At 33.5% G+C, this 24,977-nt stretch overlaps 1 protein-coding gene across 1 annotated transcript in view; it reads right to left on the bottom strand.

The window, feature by feature from the left end:
* CTNNA2 (catenin alpha 2) overlaps positions 1–24,977 on the bottom strand; it is a 1,514,496-nt gene that overhangs the window by 1,330,830 nt on the left and 158,689 nt on the right. The window contains 1 exon segment of the mRNA XM_074285480.1: positions 2–108. Within this exon segment, the coding sequence (XP_074141581.1) occupies positions 2–103 (102 nt within the window). The 5' untranslated portion in view covers positions 104–108.

A 24,977-nucleotide genomic window follows, 5' to 3' on the forward strand; every position in this document is an offset into this window, starting at 1 on the left:
CCTGTGTAACAAGAGGTTCTAGTAGTCTCTCCACTGTCAGTGTCCTTATTTCCAAACTTTTGGGGTCCCATTTCAAAATGATAGGTGAAGTAGCCGAAGTCATGCTCCCTACAATCAAAATAAAATACTATAAAATAAAAATTTTTATTTACCTTTCAAATAGAAAGGATACATGTCAGACTTTACATGGAATATAACCAAAAACCAAATCAAAACATCATTTATCCTGGGCACTATTTGGGATAGGATATAAAACTGGTGCTTTTGCTTTGTCCCAATGAAGACAAGTCCAATTTTAGCTTAATAAAAGCAAAGTTTTCTGAATAATTAGGATGTCTAAGTTTGAGCAATACTGTCTAAGTATGGTTAAATTGATAGGAAATGGCCTTGCCATCACTGATGGTCTTCAAGAGACTTGATAGTCAATTATTAGAAACATTATAGAGAAGATTAACACAAAGTTTGCCTGAATAAAATGATTTCTGGAACCCTACTCTCCCATCTGAGATCAGAATTACTCCTTAAATAAAAGCCAGTTAGTAATTTCCATTTGTAGTCAGCCCTATTTAGAGAACAAAAAAAAAAATTAATTCTCCTTCAGGCAGTAGAAATTACCCTTCCACATGAATAGTAAGGATATTATGTGACTTTAGTGCTCTAGTGCTAAAATTCCAGAAAATTATGGTTGCTACTACTAACAAGCATTACTAATTACATAAAGCAAATGCATCCCTGTGTAAGTTTTATAGAACATAGTAAAGCAAATTTGGCACTGTAATATGAAAGTTTCCTTCCCCCCAAAATAATGGAAGTTTGAGCTGAATTGATTTAACATTCCCTTGTGGGATCTTATCTGATAGATACCCAAGTATAAGGAGGAAATTGATAGGCTGGAGATTGTCAGAGATTGGCAAGAAGAATTGTTTTATGTCATTGTCATATTTGGTTGTGCTGAAGGAATTAGGAATATTGAGCCTGGAAAAAGATGTCATAGGATCGATATGATGACTGTGTTCAAATATTTGAAAAGCTGTAATGTGGGAAAGGGCTTAGAATTGTTTTATTGACAGAATTAGAAGAAAAGAAGTAAACAAACTGGATGGCAAAGATAACTTCCTAACAAAACTGTCTAAAAGGGTAAAGGTCTTCCTCAAAGAAGCCTGATATTCAATGGAAGTCTTTCAGCAGAGGCTGGATCATTATTTGTCAGGTTTGTTATAACTGGAAACCTTTTTTCAAGTGAGATGTAGATTAGAGAGTCTTCCAAATCTGACTCGGTAAGTCTTTCTGAATGATTCAATTGAATTCTTAAGTATTATCTTTCCTGTAATATTGGTTATGTGTAAGCAATCACTGAGAAAGATAGAGTCAGAGACAGAAAGAGGAGAGAAAGACAGACAGACAGAGGGGGAGGGAGAGTGGGGAGAGAGAGAGAGAGAGAGAGAGAGAGAGAGAGAGAGAGAGAGAGAGAGAGAGAGAGAGAGAGAGAGAGAGAGAAAGACACCCTGGCTTCAGGGAAATAAATCCAATTTAGATTATGTTTATGTTCTTAATATAATTCAATGAATTGCTAGAGGACATATATTTTTTCCTTTGAAATTTAACCACAGACAAGCAATCATAACCTGTACAAAATCAATCTAAGTTATTTCCCTCCTAAGAATGTAAATCAAGTTCTATGTGATCCTTTCCTTCTCTATGAATCAGTATAGATTTGTATAAGCATTTATATAAATCACTGAATTTCTGATAAATCAAGATTCCTAATCATTTCTTACTAAATTAACTCTAAGAAGCCTATTATAAGTATGACCAGAAATGACTTTTTCCTGATCCATAACAGCTAGGTGGTGCAGAAGATAGAGAACCTTCCCTACAGTCAGAAGGGTCTGAATTTAAATCTGGTCTCACTAGCTGTGTGATTTTGGGCAACTCACTTCATCCCATTTGCCTTGCTTTCCTCATCTGTCAAACTCAAATCCAGTATCTTTGCCAAGAAAACCCCAAATGAAGTCAGAATCATTAATGACTGAATAAGAAGTATTACCAATACCTCTAGAAGTAAACACAACAATTTATTACCATCAATTCAAAGGCCTTGAGATTTGGTGCACTGATAGAGAAGATCCAATTCAGTTCCAATTGATCAAAGAAGGAATATCAGAAACAGCTACACACAGAGAAGGAACTGGGAAATGAGTGTAAAATGTTTGCACTATTGTCTTTCTACCCAGGTTATTTATGCCTTCAGAATCCAATTCTTACCGTACAACAAGAAATTTGGTTTTACACACATATATTGTATCTAGAATATACTGTAACACATATATTATGTATGCAATTGCTTGCAATCTAGGGGAGGAGTAGATCGAGGGAGGGGAAAATTTGGAAAAGTGAATACAAGGGATAATGTTGTAAAAAAATAATTACCCATGCATATGTACTGTCAAAAAATTATAATTATAAAATTAATAAAAAAAAAGATTTGGTGCACTGATATTTTAAAGCTCTATGGATACAAGGTTTTAAATAAATTAAATACCATGATCCAACTGCACAGATTTAGATTTCAATTCTTACATTAAAATAACAATTGGCATTAGACACCAAATTTCTTCCAAAAAGCTAAAATACTTTACACATCCCTCATTCATACCAAGGGTTGCTACACAATAGCAACAATCTGACACTGATTTTTGTTCCTTCAGCAGCATACAAGCTAGTTTACTGATGAACAATAAAATAGAGAGCTTGCTACATATAGGATTTGGCGCACACACAAGATAAAACTTTAGGTGATGGCCACAAATAGCTATCAGAAACAGGATGTGTTTTCACTGTGGCCATGGCTAAGAGGTAGAATTAGTGGCTACAATCACAAATCAAAGGATGCCATGAATCTGTGTATAGAGAAAGGGGAATGGGTCATACACTTATCCATTCAGTTTCTGGTTTGAACAAGTAAAAATCATGAAGATTTTCATCTTTTTTATATGAGAGTTCGGAAGCAGTAGTTATTTGGAGAAGGAGAACATGAGAGGTTTAAAAGTTATAAAGCTAAGAGAAAATTGCAGAAGAGAAAGAACTTAGACTTAGAAATACAAGTATATGGGATCCGATCCTAGCTCTGCTTGATAACCACCTGTGAGACTTTGAACAAATAATATAAGCATTCTGGACTTCAATTTTCTCCCCCCATCCTGATCTATCAATAAATTAATGAATAAGCTTGAGGACATTACCTAGATGACATCCTAAGGTCCCTTCTAGCCCCAAATCTATGATCCAAAGATAATTTTTTTTTCTCATTATGCTATCATTCCTAAAGTGGAAACCTAACCCAGAGATTATGACTTCAATTTCATTTTATCCACCATTGGTTTGATTTCCAAAAATCACAGTCAAAAAGGCAGAGTAACTACAAATGCAGCCAATCTTTTGCCCTCCAAATCCAGGATGTGGCATTGAAATGTAACCCGCTAAATTGCTGCTAAGTAGGACCTTATTGCCCAATCAGCTGTTAGGTAGGAGGCAGAGGAAAGAAAGTGTACTCCTCTGACAGCAATTTACCATAGCTGATATAATTACTGCCATCTGCTGTTTCTGGAAGAAGCATTTTTGTCATGCTATTTTGGGCACGCTTTATTGCTTCCTAGTGTATATACTAGACCATCCATTAGAAACATTTCCTACTGCCATGCTGAACCATGTGAAATTGCAATGGAGTTGACTGTATGAATATCAGAATAGAGATAGCAACTATAGCTTCTCTGCACTCACTGCATCCATTTCCTGGAGGATGTAGTAAAAAAAAATCTGGAGATTTTGTCACTCTTTCTCTAGTAAAAGTAATTCTGGGGAGCAGTAAACAATCAAGATTATCCATGTGAAGCCCAGAGTACTGGCAATGAAGAAATGACATTAATAATTACTAATAACTTATGGCTAATTATTAAATATTTCTAACTAATGATTACTTGTTACTAATATGTATTAATGTTACTAATAACAGGTGGTAGAGATGTATATTATGGCCTCATATTTGGTCTGGTGTGTCACATTTGACAATCAAGCACTGATTTACTAATTCTTATCTAGTGTAACAACCCAATATGACTTACACATTTTAATGCAAATATATGCCTGAATATTAAAGGTCGTGCTATATCACAGAAGTCCAAGCTACGTAAACCTCTTCCTATATGATTTTTCCCCCCTCTTCTGAGTTTAAACTCAGTGAAAAATCAGATGACAACATATTAATGGGTTAAAGGAGAGTGGCAAAATATTTTAAGTATTTTCTACCATAGCTAATATAGAAGACCAAATGTTCTCTATTTTTTATATTATAATCTATATCCTAGATACTTTTAGTAACCTCTAGAAAGTCCAAAAACATTCATCTGGAAAAATCAATAACCTATATTTACAAGCAAAGAAATTTCATATTTCCCTGAGGGCTCTGCTTATAAGCTTCTGAACTAAGTGAATTAGAATCTTGGTGTCTCACTTGCTAACATATAAATGCCTACCAAAGGCAAGAAACTAATACAGGAACATCTACTAGAGATGTTCCCAGTTTCCCCAGTAGTGGATATTTTTCCTCATATAGCCTACTCTGCTACCTAAGAAAGATTGATTATCAATATATGGACATTTCTTGAGATTGCCAGACTAATTAATGCTCTCCAATAGTGCCTACTTGTGGGCTCCCAACCACCAAGTTGAATTTTCTTTGTCTTTAACACTTTCTACCATTCCTTTGACACTTTCCTTCCTTCTACCTTTTTATTGCCACCCCTATAAACTTCAAATGTATTCATGCTGTTTATCTATTTTTCTTTTTTTTAAATTATTGATATTCTTTTATAATGTTCATCTTCTTACATTAACCTAGCTTCCATGTCTGTACTTATCCAGTGGAGAATTGTTTTCTTTTAATAAATATATATACTCAAGCAAAACGAATCAAGGCATTGCCCATCCATGGCTGTAAATGTGGTTTGATACCCTTACCCATAGTATCTATCCCCAATGTTGGTGTTCTTTGAGTTATCAAATGCTGTGCTATCTCATTTCTCCAGGGTTTAACTAATCTGTCCCAGTGATCAATAGTTTTATTTTAACCAGCATCAAATTGTTCTAGAAATTATCAATTTATTCTATGATTTGTAATATTCTACTGCTTGATGGACTTCAATCTTACTTTCTCCCCATTATTTCTTACAATATTCTTGATTATTTATTCCTCCAGATTGATTATAAGATTTTGTCTATATCTATAAAAAGATATAAAAAAGATATATAAAAAGGCTATAAAAAGCCTTTGAAATATTTGATTTGTGGAGCATTCAATTAACAAACTAATTGAGATACAACCATCATTTTTATTATATTAGTATGGCCTAAAAATGAGCAATAATTATCTCTCCAACTATTTGAATTTCCCTTTATTAAAAATAAAGGTGTTTTCAAGAAACTTTGTATATTATGTAGTTATTTGGGGAGAATTTTTTTATATCTTTTCTTATTGAGATTGGGTAATGATATAAAGATACATATACATATATACCCACAAAGATTATTAATTTCCATGTCTTTATTTTATAACCTACTAGTTTTATGAAGTTCTTGTTTCAATTAACTTTTACTTTTTCCATGTGAATATTATATAATCTATATATCCGTGTCTAAGCAAAATATATCAGCTACACATAATGAAAAAAAATTTCCTCTTTCCTTATGCTAATTCTTTCATTTTTCTTATATATTATTATGACTAGAAATGTCAAAACATTAAGTTGTATTTTTGACAATGTTACTCCTTGTTATACCATTGACTTTATTAGAAAGATTTCTGTTTCTCCACTTCAGATTGTTGTGCCACAGTTCCCTTTTAATGTCCTGACCCAGTTTCCCTAATTGTCCCATTCAGTTACTCTGCCTCAGGTTATAACCATTTCCTCTTAATATTAGGATAAAGGTCTTATATCTTAGACCTTAGGGTATAATCATAGCCTCTTAATGTTTGATGGGAGAAAGGTCTTTATCCATTTTAGACATCATTAGAATATTAGGAGCCTCTCCAGTACCTCCCATTATGTCATCCTAGGTGTCTCCTTACATTAGGTCAGCCCCATCCAGGTACCTCCCTCATTATGTCATTTTTCTTGTACCTTATAAAAAAAATCTTGTATCTGACATTCACAGCTGGATTCTTTGAGATGATAGTCTCATTCAGCCCTGGGACCAAACCATGGGTCCATTTGATCCCAGTATATCTCTCCATTTAATAAACTATTAAATTGTTCTCAAATCTCTATCTTGCTCAGTTTCTCTGGCATTACAAGATAAAATTATGTCTTAGTTTCCTTTTTAATGTATTTTTATTTTTGACATTTTTTACATTTGTTTAAAAAAATTTGAGTTCCAGATTTTTTTCCTTCCTCCCTATCTCTCTTTAAGAAAGTATATTTAAAATTATACAAAATATTTCCATAAAAGTCATATTATAAAAGAAAACATAGATTTGTCTCCCAAAAAAATTCTTAAGAAAAATAAAGTTTAAAAAAGAGTGTTTCAATCTGTATTCAGACACAGTCAGTTCTTTTTTTTTTTTTTTTTTTTTTTTTTTTTTGGTTATGGATAGTATTTTTTATCTTTACTGCTTCAGAGTAGAATTAATTCATTGTATTGTTGAAAATGGCAAAATAAATCTGGTCCAACTTCTTTTTACTTTTATTCTGTATGAATTTCACTCTATCAAATGTGTTTTGTAGAATTTTGTTTTTTAATTCACTCTGCTATTTGCTTCAGTTTTATGGAGGATTTCATCCATTTATATTCACATTTATGATTACCAGCTCTGTATTTCCCTCCACCCTTTTGACTCTTCTGTAAATACTTTTGTTCTCTCTTTCCACCTGTCCTTAATTGTTAGGTTCTTACTAAGTGCTAAATCGGTACTTAACAATTCTCTAGTTCACACCTTTGGTTCCAGCCTTTAAGGGGAGTTTACCCCCTTTGAACTTCTGAGGAGTTTACATATGAAAAGGAGTTTACACAACCTTTAAAAGGAGCAAGTTCATTGTTGAAGTAATTTTCCCACAAGCCCTTGAGTTATCCCATGCCCATTCTCTGGGACGATAAAAGAAGACAACATTGAGCAAGGAGTGAGTCTACTCTAGGGCAGAGTTGGGACGGCTCTCTGGAGGAAGAGTCTGGCCGGGAGATTGAGTTGAGACAGTAGATCTCCTCCCAGAGAGCGATCAGCAGTTTCTGGAGACAACAGAACATTACACTTAATAGTGTTTTGTTTTATTTTTTTACCCACCCCATCCACTACCTTATCTCCTCTCACTCTGTCCCTCCTATTTTACCTTTTTCCCTAGTATTTCTGTTTGCCCTTCTATCCTCCCCTTTTCTTTTCTTTCTTCTTTTTCCTCACTCTTCTTTATATGATTAAATAAAATTCTATAGTCAACGGATCCCTCTTAGTAACAAAACTGATGAGATCAAGCTTCAGACAATGCTCATCCTCTCCTTTCTTTCTCCCCATTGTAATAAGCCTTTTGTGCATCTCCATGTGATCTAATTGTCCCATTATACTTCCCTTTTCCTCTTTTTTCCAGTACAGACCTTTTTTCCATCCATCAATGTCTTTTTCTTTAAGGTCATCATATCCACATTCACATGGTCCATTCACAATCACACCCACAGTCCATGTGATGCCCCTTTCTGTGTCCCAGTGACAGATACAATTATCAAGAGTTATACAAAATATTCTTCCATCTAGGGATGTAAATAGGTTAACCTTTAAATGATATATAATTTTCCCCCTGTTTATCTTTCTATGCTTCTTTTGAGTCCTGTAATTGTAGATTAGATTTTCTGTTTAGTTCTGTGTTTTTTTTTCAATAGAAATGATTGAAAATATCTTACTTCATTGAAGTTCCCTCTCTCCCCCTCCCCACCTTAAGCATGATCTTGAGTCTCACTGGGTAGTTAATTCTTGATTGTAACCCTAAATCCTTTGCCTTCCAGAATATGATATTACAGCCCTCTGATCCTTTATTATAGAAGCTGTCAGATCCTGGGCAATCCTGACTGTTGCCCCTGGATATTTGAATGGTTTTTGTCTGGCAGCTTGCAATGATTTTTCCTTGAGATTATAGTTCTGGAGTTTCACAAGAATGTTCCTTGGGGTTTTCCTTGTGGGATCTCTTTCAGAAAGTGATTGATGAATTATTTCAATGAGTATTTTCCCTCTGTTTCTAGAATATTGGGGTAGTTTTCCTTTATTATTTCATAAAGAATGTAAGCCAGGATCTTTTTTTTTTTTTTTTTTTTTTTTTTTTTTCATCATGGCCTTCAGGAAGGTCAATAATTTTTAAATTGTGACTGGAGGCTGCCCCCCTTCTTTGCATTTCTACTGAGCCAACACCAAGGTTCTCACTTGCTTGTTTGCTGTGATTCAAATCCTCACACTGGTTTTTGTAGATTCAGTTGTGACTGGGCTGATTACTCTTTTTACTTCAGTGAGACTGACCATTCTTGAAGTCTTTCAAATCTATCTTGAGCTGGAGACTGGTTCATTCTTCAGAGACTTGGTTTCATGTATTGTTTTTCCAAAGAAAACTGGGAGAACTAGCACAGCTTTCTATTTCATTCTGCCATCTTGGCTCCATCCCCTATGTCTTAGTTTTCAAGAAAAATTAATTATCATATTAAAGACAGGTATATCTTTATATGTTTCCTAGTGCTTTAACATATATATATATATATATACATATATATATATATATATATATATATATATATATATATACACACACACATATGGTGTTTTGTCAGTTTTTTTTTTTTTTACTTTTTTGTTTCTTTCACATATATATCACATAAATAAGTGTTTTGTAACCAAGGAATGAATGTTAATACCTAGAAATTGTGGTTAAATTTCAGTCACCAAGATAAACTAGATAGGAAAAAAATAAAGGAAAAAGGGGCAACCATCCATCATATCATGATGGGGGTAGTTATCTGCCCATTAGTAATGATTTAACTGACTTTATGATATTTCAGAAAGCTTATATACTAATCATGAGCTCATCCAATACCTTTGTTTTTGTTTTTGTTTTTGCTGAGGCAATTTGGGTTAAATGACTTGCTTAGGGTCACACAGCTAGGAAGTGTTAAGTGTCTGAGATCAGATTTGAACTCAAGTCCTCCTGACTTTAGGAATGATGCTCTATCTGCTGTACCACTTAGATGCCCCCAATCGAATATCATTGTAATGAACATAAATGGAGGTTGAAATAATCTATATGGCAGAATATGTCTCCTCTAGTAGGAATTTTACTCATTCTGCCTTTCATAAGCCAATAACTTTTGTTTTTTACTTCAAGGAGATGTAGAATAGCCAATCACTAAGGCTCATGTGATACCCATCATAAAATGAAGAATTAAAATTGCATTTGCAAATATAAAATTCACTATATTTTAATGGAAATTTTGATACAAAAGTGAAAAACCACTGTAAAATTTGTGGGGTTTCTTCCATGCTACTTTCAAAGGAAAAGAAATAAATTTAGCACTATTAAAGATAAATCACCTGCCTTGTCACTCTACAGTATCTATACAATTTACATAGTAAGCTTTTAATAAAATGTTCCAAGGAACATTGCCAAACCAGAGTTTCACTATTTAGGGAAAACTAGATTTACACTCAAGATTTAAATACAAATACATAATGAAGTAAACATCTTTACAATTATTGGAGTTTTCTTGCTGCTCAGAAGCTATTAATAGAGAATCAAATTATTCATATTATTCTCAGTGTCTCCTTTTAGCTCTTCTACCAAACAAACAATTAACAAAAAAATACTGTAAGGAAAGTATTTAAGAACCTTGTAACCTGAAGGTTTTGTGGTCACTTTGCTTCAGAAGAGTAATATTTTCTGATTAATGAAGATAAACACTACTATATCTTTAATATTTCAATGAATCACAACACATTTATTTAAAATAAAATAAGTCCAAAAATGAACCTGACAAAAACTTCCTAGACCACCGTGGAAAACTACTATTCCTTTGGAATGTTAGCTTAAATAGCAGTACTGTGAACATCACAAAGTCAGGTTCTATGGAAGATTAATCCTTGCTTTTCATTAGTTATAGTATTAATAATGCTTGTTCTTATTGGGTAATTTCTCTCAAGACTGAAAACATTGTAAGCACCCATAATACTTCTGAAAGGTAGCTAGTTTTCCATTTCTAAATGAAAATTTGTGATTTAGTGATACCTGCTACTTGTTACACAAGATATATTGTACCAAGCTTTTAATTAGCTACTATATTTCAAAATGCCTACTGGAAAACATGTATTTTCTCTACAAAAATATCCCAAAAAAACAATATCCATTATCCAATGTCTTTCTTATGTGCTAGCATAGCATAATTTAGAGCTAGGATTGTGGTACAATATTTGAAAATAAGAATAACTATATATATATATATACATATATATTATTCTATAGTATATATATATATATTACTACATATTATCAATGCTATTATTGTTTTTGTTTTTATTTATATGAAAACACAAAGGTCATCTACTGTGTCTCCTGTCACCTCCATTTGTCTTGACTCTGTCCTGCCTCTGATAATTGCAACTCTGCCTCACTTAAATCTAATTTATGTACAAATCAAAAGAATATTTATGTGGTAAAGTAAAGAGCTAGCACTTTTTATTTGATAGAATGGGAATATCAGAAAAAAAATCTTAGAACATTTATTTCATCTCTTTCTTTTCAAATTTCTTTAATGTATATGTTCTAAAATTAGTCACCTATAGTCTACTTTATTCCATTAACCTAGTTACTCAACACACACATCATACTCTCATCCAATACATTTGACAAATTAGACTTATGGAAACATTTCTCTCATTAGAACACTCTCTTCCTGGAAAGCAGAGAATAACTCCTATTTTTTTTTTTTTTTTGCCAGATTAAGTTGAAAATGCTTCGCCAGGCTTTTGAAGATATTAGGATATTCACAGTCCACTCCCAGCCATGAAATCTTATTTACCATGTTATTTGAAACAATCTTGATTAACTCTCTGTATTCCCACCTATATTATTTATAATTGTAATAACAATACTACATTTATGGAATACTTCTATAATTTGCAAAGTACTTTTTATCTCATGTGATTATCACACCAGTGTAGGTGTTTTTATTAGGCTAATTTTAAATATGAGAAAATTGATTCTAAAGCATTGACTTGCCTAATATTAGGGAGCTAGCAAGTATCTGAAGCCAGATTTAACTCATACTTTAGTATATAGTATCATATAGCTCCTCAATATTTACCTGACTGTGCACATTGAAATCAGATTGTCCTAAAGAATTAATATCCTTTCATGTTAAAAGACGATTAAACATTATTGAAAATAGGGGTAGGGATAGAAAGTATATTTCATTGGAAAGGAAATTTATATTTATATTGGAAAGGAAATTATATTTCATTGGAAAGGAGAACTTCCAGGTGAGAAAACTCCCTTTTCTAATGCAGACTGGTACCCATTCTGAAATAAATATTATCAGAGTTGTCTACAAGATTGAGAGGTAAGTGACTTGTTCAGAAATTATGCATCAGAGGTAGGATTTAAACTCAGAGTTTCATGACTATGAGATTGGCATTTATTTCCCCATATCTCATAGTTTCTCTTTGAAAAGTAATAATGACTGTCTCATTAATTCATGTTTCCACTATTGATGCCAGGGACTAATTTTAATGGTTCAAGGAGTTGTGATTTTTAAAAATATAATTTCCCCATCACCAGAGAAAAGCTACAAACAATTACCTTCTCCTTAAGAACAAGTCTTCACAAGCTAAAAAAAAAAAAAAAAAAAAAAAAGGAAGAAGATATTTTCCCCACAACCTTCTCATGATTTGGGTGACTTGCCTATCTTAACTTTTCTGGCTTGCTTCTTATGTGACACCTTCTGAACCAAACTCTCAACGATTGAGATCTGCCATCATCAGAATGTCACCATAATTAAATATATTAATTATTGTGATAATTATTATTTTATATCAGCTAGAATTTATACAGTACTATAAGGTTTTCAAAGAGCTTTATATATTATCTCCCTTTATCTTTACAACAACAATGAGGTATTATTATCCTCTTATTACAGAAGAGGAAACTGAGGCTGAAAGTGGTAAAGTGCCTCATGTAGGCCCTTATATAAACTCCTAAATTTCTGAGACAGGATTTGCATTCAGGACCTCAGAGTATTTCTGATTCAAAACACAGTACTATATTCTCCTGGGGATTTTTTCTTACGGAGTTGATTAATAGCTTGTTCTATTTCTTTTTTTGAAATAGGACTATTTAATTGGTTTGATCAAAGTAGCACTTTACTCAAATGAGTTAAACATGATATGTTTGTATCTTGGTTAAGAGAATAAAGTGATTTACTCTGGGCTTTTCCACCTTCCCTACAGCTGTACTCTTTGTCTCCCCAAATTAGAGTATGAGATACTTGAACGCAAATATGGTCTCATTTTTTTTCCTGTTCATATGCTCAATGCATATATGATAAGCCCTTAATAAATTTTTTTATTAGTATTCATCCAATTCCTTACCCAGAATATTGTGAGTTTGTTGTAGGGTTCATGTTCAGGTTCGGGTCCTCACCTATATGAATTATTTTTAAAGGTCCAATGGCCATCCCCCACATCTGCTATTATACCCCCAGAAATAGCTTTCCTTCCTTCTGAATTCTATACTTCCATCCAGTCCCACCAATTTTATGGAGACCCTAACTATTTAACCTGAAAATCTTCTGCTTTCTGAATTCCCAGTGCCCTTATCTATAACAATAAGTCCTTCATTGAAATATAATCTTGTATTTTTCTCTAGTTTCATTTAAGGCAGCCGCATCTCTACAAAATTACATGAGAAGAATGACTATACTTTCTCCTTCAGTCCCCATAATCCTTATTTTAACATTGGATAAGGATATGATACAAAAGGTCTTTAATAGTGAGTTCCTTAATTTGAAATCTGTAGTAAATTCAAGTCCCTAAGTCATAAAGAAAAATGCTATGTTTTTATAAAGTACTGAGGGCTTCTCTCCTTTTTTTATATGAAGTATGTGGGCAGAAGGAGAGCAAAAGGATCAACAACATTAGAATCCATAATTGTGGATTATACTTACTTGTAAAACAAGACAAGAAATGATTCTGTTCTCTAAAGACAGAGGGTATTTAATATCCCAGGAAAGGAGGCAACTTATGAAGCATTCTGTTTAATTAAATACAAAGCTGTTACATTAATTAACTGTAACTGCCTTTTTCCTGAAAGGCCTAAGTCAGCATCTCCAAAAATATATTCAGCAAGCCCTAGTGTTCCCTAAAAAGTGACTGGATTTCCTGAAAACATTTTAATGCAGAAGGTATTTCCCTCCATATAGTACAGGGTACTAATTATGTATGTGCCAAAAATAATGCAGGTAAAAAGTCTTACATATTAACTCAGGTTCATTGTTTTTAATTCCCATATTTGTCAAACTCATTCAGCATTTTAAAAATATTTCAAAATTGTTTAATTAGAATTTAAATGTTCTGCTTTTTAAAAACAAATTAAGGGTTCATTGATCAATTTTTAATTATTTTTTAACAATTTAGAAATAAAATTTTAAAACATAAGTTTGCCATGAAAAATGCACAGAACTTGTCATCAAATTTTATATTAGTTGTTTATTTCTAGTTGTCACCAATAATCTAGCTATGACCCTTTGTAAGAGACTAAATCTCCTGAGGTCTGTTTCCTTAGCAGTATAATGAGTATCTTAGGCTTAAATGATCTCTAAGTTTTCTTTTATTTCTAAAAGTCTATGAACCTAAGAAATCTCAAAAATTCTAAGTAAGGAATTGTGAAAGTTCTCAGAAATCCAAGTTCCTAAATCTCTAGAAATGACATTCTGAACCTTAGAAATAAATAGCCAAAGCCAGTAACTTTTTCCTCCATCCTTATCCTTTCTACAGAATTTAACACTATTGATCTATGAAATTTTCTACCATTACTCCCTCTGAAACTTCTTTAACATATAAAGCAAACTATATAAATTTCTAAAGGAAAATTAGATAGATACATAAATAGATAGATTGAGTGAGTGAGTGAGTGATGCTAAAGACAAAAACTGGAAAGCACTTTTGCCAAAACTAGGTTGAGAGGAATGAATATCTCAAACAAGAGGCCAAAATAAATTTAAAATTCATAAGTGGCCTGAATGTTAAAGCCCACATCATTTAAAACTTTAGAAAAGAATGTGGATCAAGTACTTTGTATTATGGAAGAATTCTTTAGAAAAGAGATCAGAAGAGTAATTGAAAAATTAAAAGATAATTGTGATTCCATGAAATTTTTAAAAAGGTTTTATACTAACAAAATCAATGCAGGTAGGATAAGAAAGGAAACTGTCTATTTCAGAAAAAAATATTTTAACAATCAAGTATTACAACAAAGTATTATGACATTCAAGTATACTTTGGTTCCCTAATGCTATTGAAGTATCTTTTCATAGCATTCCTGATCTCACCCTTTTGCACTATACTTAACTCAATAGTTGAACTCAACAACTCAACTTCTACTTTACTAAAATGCATTCTTTCTTCACAGGTGTGTCTTAGCATCCCTAAGTTCCTTCCAGGATCAGTGCAGGTACAGCTACATGAAGTCTTTCTGGAGATTCCGTTTTAACTCCTTTCTTTCCATAGAAATTAATTTGCATTTACTTTTTGTAAATGGGATCAAAATCAAGTTCTTTTGGTTGAAAATAAGTTATTTTACACTAGGAAAGTTCTGGGATTCTACATAATATTCTGAACATGACTGCCAGTGACTCATGATCATATATGCCAAATTTTTTCTTTTTTTTTTTTTTTTCTTTTTAGGGGGAGCAAACCTATGAGCCCAAATGCTCATAGAACAGTGGAGTGAAATCACTGTCATCAACATGGCCCTTCTCTTCTTGCTAAGTCAAAAACTCCAGGGTGGTCTGCATGATTATAATATTACTTATCATGGATATGATGGAAGTTGAAACTTTTGTTCTTATCGCCAATTGCTGCTAAGTAAGAAGCAATCCAAATCAAAAGACAGATTTAGTTTGATGGACTCATGAAAAAGGACTGAAAATATCCTTTATGAAGATACAGGTAAAGAACAGGTAGGCTTTCACAAATAATATTATATAATGGCTTCATTTATCTTTAAGCAATTGGCAAAATGTATAAAATAATAGATTTTTTATCTATTATCTAATAGATAAGCATTATACCTATTTTTTAAGCATTAGATTTGGTTGAGCCAAATTACACTGTAAAAACCACTCTCACAAAATGTTTCTTGAACATACATCAAAATAATTTGAGATTTCATAAAAATAGTAATATTCAAATCACATAAATATCAAATAAGCACTAAAATGAAAAATGGGCAAACAAAACAGAGAATAAGCTTGTAAAGGGATTTTCTATGTATGATGACATCCTCCAGATGCTTTGATTTGTGAGATTTTTTTTTTTTTTGCTGATTACATCAAGTCATAGAATATTTTTAAAAGCCTCCAGGAAAAGATTTATAAACATTCAGAAGAATTTACCCACATGAGAAAAATCAGATAGAAAACTCAGGATCAAAATGTAGTTATTCTATTCAGAATACAATATACGGTTAACACCAACAAAGCATGTAAATTTCATAAATATTTCTTGGACATACAAAAAAGATGACAATTAGTTGGGCCTATATTTAAATAAGATGAAGAAAACTGAGTGGATCATCAGTGGGAAATTTAAAACTCTCCTTCAATGACCTCAAAACTGACAAAACAAAGATCCAGTATTGGAATACCAATATTCTACAGTAATATTGATGACTGTGAGTTGTAAAACACTAGACTAACTAAAGAATTAAAAGCAAGTATTATGCAGAGGGAAGGAAAGAGGCATGTAGTGTGTATATATTAATTTTAGTATATAAAATAAAAAGAACTTTAAAGAAGAATTAGAGTAAAGATTATTTTTAAAACTATCATGAAAAAAGTGCTTTCTTCACCTAGTGTGAGCAAGAAAGGCCAGTAGAGATAGTCTACTGGCATCTTCTTAAGATCAAAAGGAAAGGAAGTAAGTTCCAATATATATGGGATAGACTGTATGGAAAATTGATGAGAAGGGATCAGAGTCATAATAGACGGGCAGAATGAGTTGCAGGATAACTTATTGGAGAGAAGTTCCAAATAATCACACATCCAATGTGAGTCAGAAATTGAATTCAACAAGGATTTACTAAACAGCTACTATAGTCAAGATACCAAGGTTAAAATGCCCATAAGAAGACTGCTCATATTCAAATAGGTCCATGATCTTATAACTTTGGGAGTTCCATATAACAGCAGTCATAACAAGCCACCCATGCCTGACCATCCAGTACAACTTTTATCCATTTCTTCCTGAAAGTCCACCACAGCAGGAGATAAATTGGAGAATTGTCTCCCCTCCTACATAATGGAGACTTTTCTCATTGTTCTCCCAATTTTGTGAAAGCAAAAGTGGAGCCTTTTGGACACTTACCTGGCATCCCTCACTCTAAGCACATGAATGACTTGGCTTCTTTTCCTATCAAATAATTCTCTTATACCTTTCGGTCCAATTCTCTTTTAGAATTTTCCTCCTTAAAATCTCTGAGAAAGTCACTTACTCAATTGCAATTACTCAAAAGTAATTAAAAAAGGCATCTTATCACTAATCTAAATCTTTCTCCATTTTATATCAGACTTCAATTAGTGAAACTGAAGGAAACATTAGTGTACTTGGCATATTGCATCTATTCATAAGGCAATCATTGGCCCTAAAATGTAGATTTCTGACCCTTTTTTTAATACAAGGATGAATGAAAGTCAAAGAAAACAGGAAATTAAAAACAATTAAAATGCATATGAGAAATAGAAAAGAAAAAAGGGAAAAAAATAAAACATGATAGTTGAGAGAATAAAAGTTAAGGAAAAAATAGGATAAAAAAATTAAGTACAGACTAAGGCAATGGCATACAATCAAAGCTACAGGAGAAAGATTCCATGGAATCAAACACCTGCTTTCTATCTTTAATCAGAAATTTTCTCTATAATGATGGTGTGTGGCACTATAGGAAAAAGGAAAAGCCTGAGATTTCTCATTGGAAAACTGGAAAATAATTGATATTAAGTATTTTGCATTTCGTTTTAAAGATATTTGTGCAATTACTTTGTTTTTTTTAAATTATACCTTTTAATTTTACATGTCCAAATAGTTATTTATGCAATTAATTTGTAAAGAAAAATCTCCAACAGTGTCAGAGTTGAAAAAAATTTGAGCTTTACTAGCATCATCAGTTTCATGGATCATTTAGGAATTAAATACAATAAGTTATTGAAATAAAAAGAAAAGAATTTAGCCAAAGATGTCACCATTTGATGTTAATTAATAATTATTCACTCATGACTGTCCCAAACAATTCTTATATTTACATTTTCCTAAATCTATTACCAAGAAATAGGTATTTAATCTACTGCACAAAGTGAAATGAATATGACCTGAGATTAAAACAAACTTAAATTTGGCAAAACCAAAGCTGTGAATGGAACAGTATGTTTCTTCTCACTAAGCAAAATATCTCCACTGAAAATGCCTTTTAAAAACATCAAAAATTAAACACATAGAACATGAAATGTTAACATTTTCACAGGACATTTGTCTAAGCACATTTAAAAAAAAACATAGTCAAACACAACATGAGGGAAGCAACGAGGACTTCTAAAAATAAGTAATCACAGGAATATCTGTGCTTTGCTACTTAAATGGAATTTCAAAGTAGAACAATTTCAAAGGAACATAATAATTGATTCCACCAGGAGAAGCTGTCATAAGACAGTAAAGGAAAATCCCATTATAAAGACTGGCATAAAGGAATAGGGAAAACATTATCTTATGTTGATTTTGTATACAATGATAAGGGACATGCATTACATGTAACAAGTATAGGAGAGACATGAATGAACTTGAACTATAACCAAAATTCTCTCAGTCATTCTATAAGACTAAGATTCCAGTCTGAAAATGGAAAAGGCATAAATGGCTGTGTTGCCAATACTGATTGGCTCTCAAGCAGTGGGAAAAATCTAAATATGAGTTCATCCAAGCCAAAAAGGACATGTAGATTAGCATAGAATGGAAATAGCTCAATAACTAGAGCCATTGGAAAGAGAAAGGGTGTTTGAACAATAATTTCACCTACCAAAGTACTGTGGATTTCAGTTGACTTCAAGCTCAAAATAAGCCCATTCCATGTCAGCCAGGCAAAAGTTAATGTGAGCTCAGGCTGCATTAAAGAACTTCCAGATCTCACCCTGAAACCTTGTTGATTGACTAGAGTTTAGTATGTCTTATAGGTCCCAATTATCCAAGAACAGTACCTTTCTGCTATGGTTTTTCCGTGCTAATAATTCTTTCATTATATTGTCTCCACCGAGCCTCCAGATACTGTCAAGGTCCTCTGAATGGTGAAAGCTCCTATTACATTTAGCCAGCCTCAGATACCCAATTAGTCCATTGTCATATCATAGTATCACACACACACCCTTTCCCCTTCCCTTACAACTCATATTTCAATCCCTTGCTTGAGAACATTAAGAAAATCAATACCGCTATTGCTTGTAGAAAGGTCAAGACAATTCCCTGATCTATGGTTCCACTTTTTATTTATGTAACTCCACTTTACACTTTCCCAAATCCTTTTATGAAATCTATCTCTCCTAAAAGATATCATATTGCACTTAGAGTCAGGAAAAACAAAAGTTTACATCTAACGTTAGATGCTTATTAGCTAAATGACCTATGGCAAGTGACATCTTCTGTCTGCCTCATTTTCCCCAACTCTAAAATGGACATAACAATAGCACTCATTTTCCAAGGTATATTGTGAAAATAAAGAGAAATATTTGAAAAATACTTTGCAAACTTTATTTATACTCTAGCTATTATAGCCAACATCCTGAGTCAAGATTGAAAAAGAAGTTGACTATCTTCTTAGCTGCCATGTCATGTTTTTATCTCACAGTGAATCCCTGCCCACTAAAAGCCTCATTTCCTTTTCAAATGAACTGCTGTCAGATGAATCTTCTCATGTTGTATTTGAGAAATTGATTTCTTAAAACTAAATTTAATCATTTAAATCTTCTCAATAAGAAGTAGGAGGAACTAAAAGAGGAGAAAGTCTGGGGATATATATATATATATATATATATATATATATATATATATATATATATATATATATATATATATAATTTTATATGCACCTCAGGAGTGTTAGAGTATGGAAGAGGAAAATATTGGTTGTTTTTGAGACAAGAAAAACAGAACCAGGAACAAGGTGCAGAAAATAAAAAGAAACAAAATTAGGCTTGCTTTATATTTATTAACCATAAAAAATGATGTGGTAGAAAAAATAACATCTAAGAGATTTTCCTCTTAGAAAGAATGCTTCTCATTTGGGGGCGGAGCCAAGATGGCGGAGAAGAAACACGCTACTCAGTGAACGTCCTCACTCCCTCACAACCAATTAGATAAATTAAGTCTCAAAATTAGCTCAGGACTGATAGATACCACAAGGACTGGAAGCACGACTTACCAGCTGAAGAGAATCTGGAGTTTCAACAGGAAAGGTCAGTTCTCAGGGGAGGAATAAGAAAGACCAGCACAGACGGTGGGGTAGGGGCACACTGCGCCCATTGCGCTGGGAGGGGCTCTGGGATCAGAGAAGCCACTGAGGTAAAGGAATCTGGCACAGGCTGTTAGCTCTTCTCTGCTAATTATTTAGCAGTTCAGAAGAGAAAGCCAAAATATTTTAAAACTCAGATTAGATTCCCCCCCCCCCCCCCCACCCTGGGGCAGACTCGGCACCAGGGGGTGTGGCCTCAGCTACCTCCTGAGAATAGTTAAGAGACTGACAAGTGGGTGGATACGGCCCAAGGCAACACACACTGCCTAGCTTAGCTGGAGGGAGTGGAACTCAGCTCCAGGAAGTCCCAGAGAAGCGGAACCTTTGAACTAGGGACCGCGGTTTCTGGCAGACACTTCCAGTTTGAGCGCAGGGGCTTCTCACGTCACCTGCTGCAGACGTCCACTCCCCACCCGGACACATAGGCTGAGCTTCTTGCTGTCTTCACTATTCTACGCCCTCAAAGCACAGCAGTGCTAATCACCTCTGAGGCACTTCCAGGGAGGGGGTGGGGAACTCTCTCCCAGAGCTCTCTCTTAGCGCAGGCGCAGGGGCCGCTGCATCCATCCGGTCTGGGAGGAAGCTGGTAAAGAAGTAAATAATTTCCTACCCCAGGGACAGACCCCAAAACATTTTTTAAGTATGAGCAAAAAAGCTAGAAAAACTATAGATTCCTTCTATACAGAGAAAGAGCGGGTATCCAACCCCGAGGAAGTTAACAGCAAAGATTCAGAAGATAACAACCTAAAGGGGAACGATTCCTGCCCCCCATCACATAACTCTCTCCTAGAAGAAGCTCTTAAGAAATTGAGGGAGATTGAAGAAAAATGGGGCAAGGAAAGGGAAGTTATGATAGAAAATAACAACGTCCTGAAATTGGAGTTGGAAAAAATAAAGAATTCACAGGAGATGCAGGGAAACAAAATTAGTGAATTAGAAAAGGTTAAAAAAACACAGGAAAGTAGGATTTCTGAATTGGAAAAGATAAAAAAGTCTCAAGAAAATAGAATTTCTGAATTGGAAAAAGAAAATAATTCTCATAAAAAAAAAATTAGGGAAATGGAAAAAAATTCAATAGAGCAAAATAATTCATTTAAAAACGAAATTGGGCATTTACAAAAAGAACTAAAAACTGTGAAAGAAGAAAATAACTCCTTAAAAGTCAGGATGGAACAAATAGAAATGAATGATTCACAGAGAACCCAAGAATCAGTCAAACAAAACAAAAAAAATGAGAAGCTGGAGAACAACGTCAAATACTTACTGGGAAAATCTATAGACCTGGAAAATAGATCTAGGAGAGATAATCTGCGGATTATTGGACTTCCAGAAAACTATGACCAAAAAAAGAGCCTAGATTCTATTTTACAGGAAATTATCAAAGAGAACTGTCCAGAGATAATAGAAACAGAAGGGAAAGTAGATGTGGAAAGAATTCATCGAACTCCTTCTGAAATAGACCCTAAAAAAAGAACACCACGGAATATTGTGGCTAAGCTGCAGAATTACCACACAAAGGAGAAAATCCTGCAAGCAGCTAGAAAAAAACAATTTAAATACCAAGGTGCCACAATAAGGGTCACCCAAGATCTGGCTGCCTCCACATTAAAAGATAGAAGGGCCTGGAACCTGATATTCCGTAAGGCAAAAGATCAAGGACTGCAACCAAGAATGAACTACCCAGCTAAGTTTAGCATCTTTTTCCACGGAAGAAGATGGTCATTCAATGAAACAGAGGAATTCTATATGTTTCTAAGAAAAAAACCAGACTTAAACAAAAAATTTGATCTACATCCACAAGACTGAAGAGAAACAGAAAAAGGTACACAGAACCCTTGAGAACTGTAACTCTGTTGTGGGTATATAAAAAATACTCAAGGATAATTTGATTTTACTGATATAAAAGAAAAAAAGGGGGGTGTAGTAAAGGGAAGGAGGTCGGTTCAGAAAAAGGGGAAGGAGTGATAAAAAGAGGGAAACTACATCCCAGGAAGAGACATAGAAAATACACCATATCTGAGGGAACTTAGTGAGGGGGAGAATCATTGTGTGAATCTTACTCTCATCAGAAGAGGCTCAAAGAGTAAATAATTAACATATTTGTTTTTCAGAGAATTTTCTCTCACCTCATTAAAAGGGGGGAGAGGAAAAGGGAAAAGGAAAAGGGGAATAAGTGAAGGGACTTGGAGGGAGGGGGGAGGGATCCTAAAAAAAAAAAAAAAAAAGAGGGAGGGTTGCGCGTCACAAGGGGGGTCTGTAAATTAAATATCGGGGAGGGGGATCAGGGGGGTCAAGGGAAAAAAGCATAATCTGGGGATAATACGATGGCAGGAAATACAGAATTAGTAATTTTAACTGTAAATGTAAATGGGATGAACGATCCCATCAAACGGAGACGGATAGTAGATTGGATCAAAAAGCAGAACCCTACAATATGTTGCCTACAGGAAACACACTTAAAGCAGGGAGATACATACAGAGTAAAGGTAAAAGGTTGGAACAGAGCCTATTATGCTTCAGGTAAAGCCAAAAAAGCAGGGGTAGCTATCCTTATCTCAGATCAAGCAAAAGCAGAAGTAGATCTCGTTAAAAAAGATAAGGAAGGAAACTATATCCTGCTGAAAGGTAGCATAAATAATGAAGCCATATCAATACTAAACATATATGCACCAAGTGGTATAGCATCTAACTTTCTAAAGGAAAAGTTAAGAGAACTGCAAGAAGAAATAGACAGTAAAACTATAATAGTGGGAGATCTCAACCTTGCACTCTCAGATTTAGACAAATCAAACCACAAAACAAACAAGAAAGAAATTAAAAAAGTAAATAGAACATTAGAAAAACTAGGTATGATAGACCTTTGGAGAAAACTGAATGGCAATAGGAAGGAATATACTTTCTTCTCAGCAGTTCATGGATCCTATACAAAAATTGACCATATACTAGGACATAAAGATCTCAAAATTAAATGTAGGAAGGCAGAAATAATAAATGCCTTCTTCTCAGATCACAATGCAATAAAAGCTACATTCAGTAAAAAGTTAGGGGTAAATAGACCAAAAAGTAATTGGAAACTGAATAATCTCATCTTAAAGAATGACTGGGTGAAAGAGCAAATTATAGAAACAATTAACAATTTCACCCAAGATAATGATAATGATGAGACATCATATCAAAATCTTTGGGATGCAGCTAAAGCGGTAATAAGGGGAAATTTTATATCTTTAGAGGCTTATTTGAAGAAAATTGAGAAAGAGAAGATTAACGAATTGGGCTTACAACTTAAAAGGCTAGAAAAAGACCAAATTATAAACCCCCAACCAAAAATTAAACTCGAAATACAAAAATTAAAAGGAGAAATCAATAAAATTGAAAGTAAAAAAACTATTGAATTAATAAATAAAACCAAGAGTTGGTTTTATGAAAAAGCCAATAAAATAGATAAACCTTTGGTAAATTTGATCAAAAAAAAGAAAGAGGAAAATCAAATTGATAGTCTTACAAATGAAAAGGGGGATCTTTCCACCAATGAAGAGGAAATTAGAGAAATAATAAGGAGTTACTTTGCCCAACTTTATGCCAATAAATTTGATAACTTAAGTGAAATGGATGACTTCCTCCAAAAATATAGGCTCCCTAGATTAACAGAGGAGGAGATAAATTGCTTAAATAGTCCCATTTCAGAAAAAGAAATAGAACAAGCTATTAATCAACTCCCCAGGAAAAAATCCCCAGGGCCAGATGGATTCACATGTGAATTCTACCAAACATTTAAAGAACAATTAGCCCCAATGTTATATAAATTATTTGAAAAAATAGGGGATGAAGGAGTCCTACCAAATTCCTTTTATGACACAGACATGGTACTGATACCTAAACCTGGTAGATCGAAAACTGAGAAAGAAAATTATAGACCAATCTCCTTAATGAATATTGATGCTAAAATCTTAAATAAGATATTAGCAAAAAGACTTCAGAAAATCATCTCCAAGATAATACACTATGATCAAGTAGGATTTATTCCAGGAATGCAGGGCTGGTTTAATATTAGGAAAACTATTAATATAATTGACCATATTAATAATCAAATTAATAAGAACCATATGATCATCTCAATAGATGCAGAAAAAGCATTTGACAAAATCCAACATCCATTCCTACTAAAAACTCTTGAGAGTATAGGAATAAACGGATTATTCCTTAGAATAATCAGGAGTATATATTTAAGACCGTCAGTAAGCATAATATGCAATAGAAATAAACTGCAACCTTTCCCAGTAAGATCAGGAGTGAAACAAGGTTGCCCACTATCACCATTACTATTCAATATAGTACTAGAAACGCTAGCCTCGGCAATAAGAGCCGAGAAAGAGATTCAAGGAATTAGAGTAGGAAATGAGGAAATTAAACTATCACTTTTTGCAGATGACATGATGGTATACTTAGAGAACCCCAAAGACTCTGCTAAAAAGCTACTAGAAATAATTCAAAATTTCAGCAAAGTGGCAGGATACAAAATAAATCCACATAAATCCTCGGCATTTTTATATATCACTAACAAAATGCAACAGCAAGAGATACAAAGAGAAATTCCATTCCAAACAAATGTTGATAGTATAAAATATTTGGGAATCCATCTACCAAAGAAAAGTCAGGAATTATATGAGAAAAATTACAAAACACTTGCCACAAAAATAAAATCAGATTTAAATAATTGGAAAGACATTCAGTGCTCTTGGATAGGCCGAGCGAATATAATAAAGATGACAATACTCCCCAAACTAATCTATTTATTTAGTGCTATACCAATCAGACTCCCAAGAAACTATTTTAATGACCTAGAAAAAATAACAACAAAATTCATATGGAAGAATAAAAGGTCAAGAATTGCAAGGGAACTAATGAAAAAAAACTCAGAGGAAGGTGGTCTAAGTGTACCTGATCTAAAGCTATATTATATAGCAGCAGTCACCAAAACCATTTGGTATTGGCTACGAAATAGACCGGTAGATCAGTGGAACAGATTAGATACAAAGGACAAAAAAGGGTACATCTATAGCAATCTAATCTTTGACAAACCCAAAGATTCCAACATTAGGGATAAAAATTCATTATTCGGAAAAAACTGTTGGGAAAACTGGA

This window comes from Sminthopsis crassicaudata, chromosome 2 (genome assembly GCF_048593235.1).
Source record: "Sminthopsis crassicaudata isolate SCR6 chromosome 2, ASM4859323v1, whole genome shotgun sequence".
Classification (NCBI taxonomy): Eukaryota; Metazoa; Chordata; class Mammalia; order Dasyuromorphia; family Dasyuridae; genus Sminthopsis; species Sminthopsis crassicaudata.